This window comes from Cryptomeria japonica, chromosome 7 (genome assembly GCF_030272615.1).
Source record: "Cryptomeria japonica chromosome 7, Sugi_1.0, whole genome shotgun sequence".
Classification (NCBI taxonomy): Eukaryota; Viridiplantae; Streptophyta; class Pinopsida; order Cupressales; family Cupressaceae; genus Cryptomeria; species Cryptomeria japonica.
This window is the reverse complement of record NC_081411.1, coordinates 184,740,002-184,748,987: the sequence shown is the minus strand read 5'-3', so window position 1 is coordinate 184,748,987 and position 8,986 is coordinate 184,740,002. Positions and strand designations below refer to the sequence as shown.

At 31.4% G+C, this 8,986-nt stretch overlaps 1 protein-coding gene across 1 annotated transcript; it reads left to right on the top strand.

Moving 5' to 3' along the window:
• Positions 1 to 5,245: 5,245 nt before the first annotated feature.
• LOC131056328 (uncharacterized) lies at positions 5,246 to 7,935 on the top strand. Its single transcript, XM_057990679.2, has 2 exons — positions 5,246 to 5,331; positions 6,841 to 7,935. Exon 2 carries the CDS (start codon positions 6,841 to 6,843, stop codon positions 7,315 to 7,317), a length of 477 nt encoding a protein of 158 aa, XP_057846662.2. The 5' UTR covers positions 5,246 to 5,331; the 3' UTR covers positions 7,318 to 7,935.
• The last annotated feature ends 1,051 nt before the right edge of the window (positions 7,936 to 8,986 follow it).

The window sequence follows — 8,986 nt, the reverse complement described above, 5'->3', positions numbered from 1 at the left end:
AAGTCTGGTCAAGTGGTCAATCTAAGAGGACATGACTCTTGCAATTTAATGATTTCCTCACAATAATTTTAAACACTGTTAGTGATTGCACATCCTCAAACATTAGAGACTAAGGCAAATCAAGTTAGAAAATTCTATAGCTATTCATTTCAAATTTGCATGTTATAGGTCAAATATGCTCGAAAGGTTGCATCCATGACTCTTGGATCAATTTCATGGCATGTTTGTCTATGTGATTAATACATAGAATTTTGTAAGTAATCCAATATAGATTTTGCATTATTATTCTCGCAAATATAAGAAGTTATGATTCTAGATTATGCTTCAAAACAAATGATCAAAATATTAGACAACTATTTACTGACCACTAAAATTAATTACATATATTTATTTCTACTATTTTTAAAATTAAAAAATTTCTTAACCAGTCTATTTTATTCATAAAAAATAATTTAATAATTAAATTTATTTATTTCCTTACTTTTATTTCTCGCACTAATATATACATATATATACATGAGAGATGCAAACTATGTATACGCCAAAAGACAGTGTGCGGATAGACCTGTTTATATGTGGCAATAAACAAAGGAAATGCAGGTCAGTCGTTGGTGTTTGTATTTTTCTTTGCCTATTGATTTCTGAAAATATCTATCTCCCTCTAAAATAAGAACATTTAGCTAAGATCGCCTATAATGTCACTTGTCACTTCTATATTAGTATGCATTCTGTTAACTTGATGTTGAAGTTTAATTGTAGTTTCAGGTGATTTTTTTAATTGAAGCAAAACTAAAGTAGAAGAATATAGCAGTTTTAACAGGTCGGAGTTTTGAATAAGTCCATTAAGTTTAATTGAGTGTAAGAAACCACCACAAAGAACGAGGTCAAGATTAAGATACCTGTTAGTCTTTAACTTTCAGTTTTGATAACTATATGATATAAAACCTTTAAGTATATATCAATAAAATGAAAACAACTAAAATTCACATCTAAAATTAATAAAAATGTAAACACAAACAATGACACTTATTTTAGGAAGAGAACTAACATGTGACAGACACATACACATATACTTATTTTAGGAAGAGAACTAACATGTGACAGACACATACATATATACTTAGAAGTCATGACCACAAAGATCATAAAAATATAAAAAACACAAACACAAAAGTGACCAACAGATGACAACAAAGTTATCTGCAGAAACCAAACAAACATCTCTTTATAATCTTGCACATGGGAAGTTCCTTCGATTCTGAACTCTAGAAATATACTATTTAATAAATCAAAATCATCTCAATATGAATGTGTACCAACAATACATTTTTCGTCAAGTTTTTAAGTAAACCTCTTGAATTAAACTTATTAGATTTCTACAATGCATACTAATATCTTAGTTGCTTCTGAATTTGATTGTGTGACATAATTTTGTATCAACATTTTAAATCACATTTTGTAATCCATCATCAAAATGATTAGAAAATACAAGATATTAAAGATGATAAATTGCCAAAGAAACCTCTTGAACTGCCATTTTCATCCTAGCATAGAACTTTAGGTCTACTTTCCTGGAGAGGAAGAAAAAGAAAAGCATACTACAATTGATTCGGACCATCTAAAATAGAAAACATGTTCTTCTCTCACCCTACTACTGTAATCCTTAAAGAAAATTCTATAAGATAAAAAGAGAATCAACATCAAAGCATGCACGGAAAGAGACCTTTATACGTTGTCTGAAATGCCCAAGTGACAGTCTGTAGTAGTTCAAACCTGACAAAGTTCAAAATACAGTATCATAAATAATGAATGCACCTTAACAAAACAGAAATCTCAATGTCGTTTCAAGATCATGTCAATCAAGAAGTTTTCTGTGGAATCCATTTTGAAGTCCAATTGTCTATGTTGGGTCAACAAATCTTTTTAGCTTCTTGGCCTTGTTTGTTAGATTCTTCGTCTGCGTAGATGGGTTATCTATATATTGTAGAATAAACATTTGCAGAGATACATCAGAATTTCATATTTCGTGCTCTTAATAATATAGAAATGAGAAGGGGCTCAATGATTTCAAAGACTTCCTAGATTTCACAATGGAGGAGTGGGTCCAACCAGTTCTTAAATGATTGCATGATAAGTATTTATATCTAGACAAAACCAATTGAGTAACCGAGGAAAAAGAAATTATTCTTCACATCCTTAAGGAAAACAAATTTAATTGTAATGAGGAGACGCTGAGAAGAATAAATTTTTTTATTAGTGGTATTATGAAAATGATTAACAGATTGCTAAGTCAACAAGAGAAGTATTGTGATAAAATTGTGAGAGAAGCTAAAAGATATGATTAGATGATCTAGATTCCCCTCTTCCATCTCTCTTTAAGATGATAGAATAGGGAAATTCAAGAGGAGTTGAAGATGGAGATCATACAACTGCTACCAAAAATTGATAGCATTGTAAATAGCGATGAGGAGAGGATGGTAGATATTTTGAGCTTCCAATTGGACAAGTTATTTGCACTTGTGTATGGGATGAAGCATATCAACATAGTAAATATTGCATATGCCAATTAAGAATTTGTTAAACACTTATCCCAATTAAATTTCCTTCTTCATAGATATGTCTAATCCACGGGGGTTTCACAGGCTAGGCAATATTATATCACGTACATTCATATTGGGGGTTTTAATATCCAGAAAATGAGGGTGCAATATATTGCCTATTGGTGAAAATAGATGGGTTTTTAATTCCAACTATTAAAAAATACAATATTTGGTGAAAATAGGGGGGCTTTTAGTTCTGGCTTTGCATTGGGAGGGGATGACAAAAAGGATTTTAGGGTGATATTGTCTAAAAATAGGGAGATTCATTAGTTTTCCATGAATGCACGTGCTATAACCCAAGTTCACTAAGTGAAGCTCCCATGGTCTGATCAAGAGAGACAAAGAATGCAATTGAAATTATAATTTATAGAATACATAACCTTGATAGACCCTAAGGTCATAGGTGTCTATTGAATTTCAATGAGAAAAGAATACATTTAATTGAGCATTCTTATCAGTTTTTTAGTTTTTAGTTTCTCTTTGTTACTTTCATGTTGTTGATTTTTGTTAGAAGGCACTTCACATTCAATTGAGAAAAGAATAGAGAAAGATGCAAAGTTGGGTTGTATTTCAGTATCAGGGATGAGACCTTGCTAGATCACTTAGATCACCAGTGCGCTTTTTTTATTCCAAGCAACTAAATCTACACAATCTACACATCAATGATTTGTCATCATATTTTAGTGGTCTCTCATTTTCTTCTTGTTACATGTCATCTTCCACTTTTTGTTTCAGTTAAGCCACCTTAGCAAATTAAAGTTCAAAGTATGAGTCAACACCAAAGTTTGTGCTACTGCAACAAAGTGATTTTGCCTCCAACAAGTAAATGATTTTTGTCTGATATGCAAGAAAAGATGGCTTTGGCATAGTTTACCATTTTTAATATTGTCAAACCAAATTGTGACATGTGTATAATGGACCGAAGCTTGTTTTCGTCCCTTGATCCTATAAATAGGAAGTCCAAACTATTTGTATGAGTTTTAAAGTTTTGGTTTAGGTACATAAATAGAGAAAAGTGTCTAGCCAAATTCGTAGAAAATCATTGTGGAGAGTCTGTGTATCCATGCAATAGATTCAATCGTTTTGAAGTGAAATTTGAATATTACAAAGTTGTCTACCAATTGTACTCTCAGTTTTCATTTAAATTAAATATATCAAGCATATTCTAGTTTGTCATTACAATTTTCTTGTAATTGTGTGATGTGTATGTGGGTTTCTTTTAATGAAAGGATTGAATTCTATGTTTATATTACAATGATTTTGAGAGGATGATAGGGATCCATAAGTAAAATTCTATGGTAAGCGATGTGAGCACATTTATGTAATACATGAATGCTAATGTCTAAATGATTTAAGTTGATTCTACTACATAAATGTGTTTATGATTTGTAACTTGACTCTATTGCCCAAGGATTCATGCACCAATCCATTTGAATGTTCATATTAGGTTAAAAAACAACTCAAATTGATAAATCCTTTTAATTTTCTATTCTTAGGAGTAAATTAGCCTAGGTTTTGTACTCAATTGTGGAAATATAGATAAATAACCATGAATAGAGCCAATTCAAGGTTGAACATACTCACTTGTACAAATACATATTAATAACCATTAATAGAGCCAATTCAAGGTTGAATTATGTTTACATGGTTGAAATCCATTAAGAATTATCTACTTAGTTATAATATTTGTCAACATTTTCCTAAGATCTTAAAATATTGTATAGGGTGACCCCCTTGGTGTAGTAGAGTTAGAAGTTGAGGAGATTTTAGTCTTGTGACTGAATTTCATTTGTTGGACACTGATCCAAATATTTGTTGATTGAAATAGGATATTTCATTAGAATTTCAGGATAATCAGTTGGAAACAGCAATATGGCTTAGCTAAAAAAATATTTTGGTGGATCTAAAATTGCCCTTTATCTTTTGAAATCAAGTTTATTTCATGTTTTTCTATTGCACAAACTTGTTTACCTCTCAAGATCATAGAAATTTTACAAATGGCAATGATTAATCTCTTTCTCTTGCAATTTATCTATTAGATTCAATAGGATCTAGAAGCCTAAACTTGAGCACAAAAATTCTCATTTTCTCTAGTTCTTAGTTTGTCATTGATTGTAACTAAAAGGGAGACAAACACATAGTGTATTTCTTATCATACATACCCATATTTCAATAGACTCAATTTTTAAAATATTTTTTGGTGTGCCCTCACAACCAAGATTCTTTGAAATGGATTTGTGGTATTTTCCCACCCTTCCACCTAGACTTATTTATCTAGAGGATTGCTCAACCTAGTCCCATACATGTTTTGCTACAATTTAGTATTTCTAATTTAAAATTTTATTTTATCTCATTTATGGCTGAATTGAAATGGTACAATTTTTAATGATGAAGATTATTATTGTCTTTCTATTTATGAAAATATTAGTCTTATCTCTTTATTGTACATACAAACTCAAGCCTAAGTTGATGAGGTTGCATAGGATCTCCAACATTTGTGAGATCTCCTCAATCACAAAGGAAGAAAGTGCCTAAGTGTATTTCTAATTTAAAATTTATGCTTGATACTTATCGTTAAATGTACTTAATCTGATATATATCTTACTTCTAAATATATTTTCTCCTTTTTACTGAATTGCTGATTATTTGAGAGAAGTGCGAATTGTGGTAGGCCTGTCTTGAAAGTGGAGACACGCCTCTGCATATTGCAGCAAAGAGCAAAAGCATTCGCGTAAGTTATTTCTATCACATGCTAAATTTTTCAATGAGGTAAGAACAGAGTCATACTAAAGAAAGTGCATTTGAAGAAACCTCTGTTACTATCAGAATGTCAGAGTTTAACAATTTATTAGAAAAGAAATTGATAAATGCTAACTTGAAATATCAGAATGTCCGTCAAACATCTGATTCCTATTTCAAAAGCATCTGTTCTTTCAGATATTCTAGTAAGATATGCATAAATTGGCTCTGCTAATTGCTCGACGGTGTTAAGTGCTTGGAGATATTAACATGTGTGCTTGGATAGTATTGAAATTTTTTATTGCATCGTATTAAAGCATTATATGGTTTGATAAATTATAAAAGATACTGTCTATTTCATGATGAATGATAAATTATAAAAGATACTGTCTATTTCATGATGGCAAGCTAAATAAGTTTGATTTTGGGAACTCCATGCTTAAACATACTTTAGTCTGAGTAATTTTAAGGTGGGTGACCTCTCAAAAAGTCCAAATCCTTTATCTTAACAAAAATCACTTAAATAAAATATTTAATAATTAGATCATACATATTCATAATAAAAAAGTTCTTATAAATCACTAATAGTACAATACAAATTAATTAAAATATCTTTAAAATTATAATATTTAATTTTTAACCATATTTTCTAATGAAACAAAATAAATAATATATAAATATAAAAAATCTCAATTAAAATATATAATAAGTTTATTCAAAATCTGCCTTCCTATCTATTATAAAAGATAATTATTTTTAGAGAATTTATCCATCCAATAAATTGTAATTTGAATTTGATCAAACTTACATGTCTATAATAACACTTTAGGCCCTTACATAAGTTACAAAAATTATCCAATTACAAGTGACTTTGATAAAATATATTTTAATTATTATCTTCAATTTCATTGAAGTTATTGATTCTCTCATCTAACATATTTACACAATTTAATATAGAAAGCATTGATTTGCTTTCTGAATTAAATTGCATAACAATTTTGTGACTCCCACAATTCTTGATTATCCTAGTGATGGATCATGGAGTGCGATCCTAAAGGTTGATTCAGAAAACTTGTTACACAATTTAATCTATAAAGCATTGATTTACTTTTTAGATTAAACTGTGTAACAATTTTATGATTCCTACAACTCTTTATTATTCTAATGACGGATCATGCAATGTGATGCGAAAGGTTGATTCAAAATACTTGTTAAACAATTTAATCTAAAAAGCATTGATTTGCAGTATGGATTGTGGAAATCTTATATCATTAGCTACAATGATATATAAATAAAATGGACAATCAATATGGAAAAGAAATTCAACATAGATTACACTTTTGTTTCTTTAACTTGTTTAGATAATTCATCTTAAAATAAATAAAATCTTATTATAAAAGAAAATGTGATTTCTAATGAATCATCTAAACAAATCAAAACTTAATAATGTAACTCATCTTCATTGCAGAACTGCCCTCTAACTCGATAATGTATTTTGTAGATGGTGGAATCGCTGCTGCAAATACAGGGTATAAACAAAGATGCCGTTAATAAAAAGGGCTTAACGGCCCTCGACATTGCAAGAGAAAACACAGAGTACCACGAATGCCACAATATGATAGCAAAGCTGGCGAACTATCCCCCAAAGAGAAGGCATTTCCTGTATACCTTCCCAAACGTGAGCCCACAAAAATACGAGAATGCCATTATGCTGGTGAACAAAGCGTATGAGGACAGGCGGAACGCAGAATTAGTGGTGGCCGTGTTGTTAGCAACAATGTCATTTACAGCCGCCTTCACCATTCCGGGTGGTTTCAAAACGGAGCTGGAGAAGGGAGAGACAGAGAAAATGTTATGTTCCCCTCTTCTGATTGGGTTGCTTTCGTTTAAAGCATTTCTCATTTTTTATTGTCTGGCCTTCTTTCTGTCGCTCTTTGTGGTGCTCATGTGGCATTTGAGTACACCTCTCACCACGTGAAATAAAGTAATGTTCCTCTTTGTAACCAACATCTTGGTTTGCTCCAGCTTTGGCTTCACGGCGTTAGCTTTCGTTGCTACAGTGTATACAATGCTTGTTCACAAGATTAACACTTTGGCTTTCTTCGTGCTTGGCTTCTGCACCGTCATATGTTGTTGTGCTTTTCTCCTTCTTCTCTGTGTGAATATAAAGTTTGCAATAAAGATGGCGAGATTCAAACATCTGCATGGTGTAACTCCTCTTGTTGCTGACCCAATGGTAGAGTGTCTGTGGATAAAACTGGAACGTCTGGGGTTTTTGACCTGCTGCGCCCGGAGAAAGGGCAGGGCGAATCTTAACAGTGGGTGTATGGAGAATGTTCAGATAGAACCTCGAAATCAGGTAACTGTGGGACTTGACCAAAGACAAGGGATAGAGCATAGCTGGCAGTGGTAAGTAATGATTGGAAAAAATCCTTTAACAAGTCCGAAATTTTCCTCCTGGAGTTCTGCAGACTAAAACTTCCGAGCATCCAGCCATAAGCTCAAGTATGGATGGAATCCGGTAGATTATTTTTAAATATGATTTTGTCTGTATTGAAGTTTTGTAAGTTGAATGTTGATTTAAAACTTTCGAGCATCTAGTTATAAGCTTAAGTATGGATGGAATCTTGTAAATTATTTTTAAATATTATTTTGTGTGTATTGAAGTAAGTTGTAAGTTGTAAGTTGTAAGTTGAATGTTGATTGAAAACTTTCGACCATCCAGTCATATGCTCAAGTATGGATGGAATCTTGTATCTATTATTTTTAATTATGATTTTTTCTGTATTGAAGTAAGTACTCTAAGTACTCTAATTGCTACAGAAAAGGAAGGGCAAAGCTTAAAAGTGGGGGTGCAGAAAATGTTCAGATAGAACCTCGAAATCATGTAATTGTTGGAACTGACCAATGACAAGGGATAGAGCATAGCTGGCAGTGGTAGCTAATAATTGAAAAAAATCCTTTCCTCCTAGAGTAATGCAGACTAAAACTTCCCAGCATTCAGCCATAAGCTCAAGTATGAATGGAATCCTGTAGATTATTTTAAAATATGATTTTGTCTGTAGTCAAGTAAGTCTTGTAAGTTGAATGTTAATTCATTATTGTGAAAATATTGCACAAGATATGGTTTAAGTCCGAAATTCCAGCCTAGTCTAAATAACAAATTTTGAATTTTTTATTTATTTTTGGAGTGGGTCCATATTGTTTCCTTGCTTTGCTATGGCTTTATTTCAGTATCAGCTGGGTCAAGATTAAATATTTAATCTCATTCAAATTTCAAATGGATCCTTGATCAAAATTTTATTTAGTATTCTTCTCCTTCATTCTTGTGAGTCTATCATATGTTAGAAATTGCCAAAGTTCCATAAAAATCTATGTTCAGAAGTTTTTATTAAAGTTCTAAAGACTGTTAAATGTTGGAGTGTCAAAGTTTTCATCACATCCTTTTTTTCAAATCTTACTTTTTTTCCTTGTTTCCATTGAAGTTTCAAACTTTCTCTTATCAACATTCCTTTTCATAATCCTTACAATAACACAAATGTTGGAGTTTCAAAGTTTCCATCACAACATACCTTTTTTCCAAACCTTACATTTTTCCCTTGTCTCCATTGAAGTTTCAAACTTTCTCTTATCAGCATTCCTTTTTG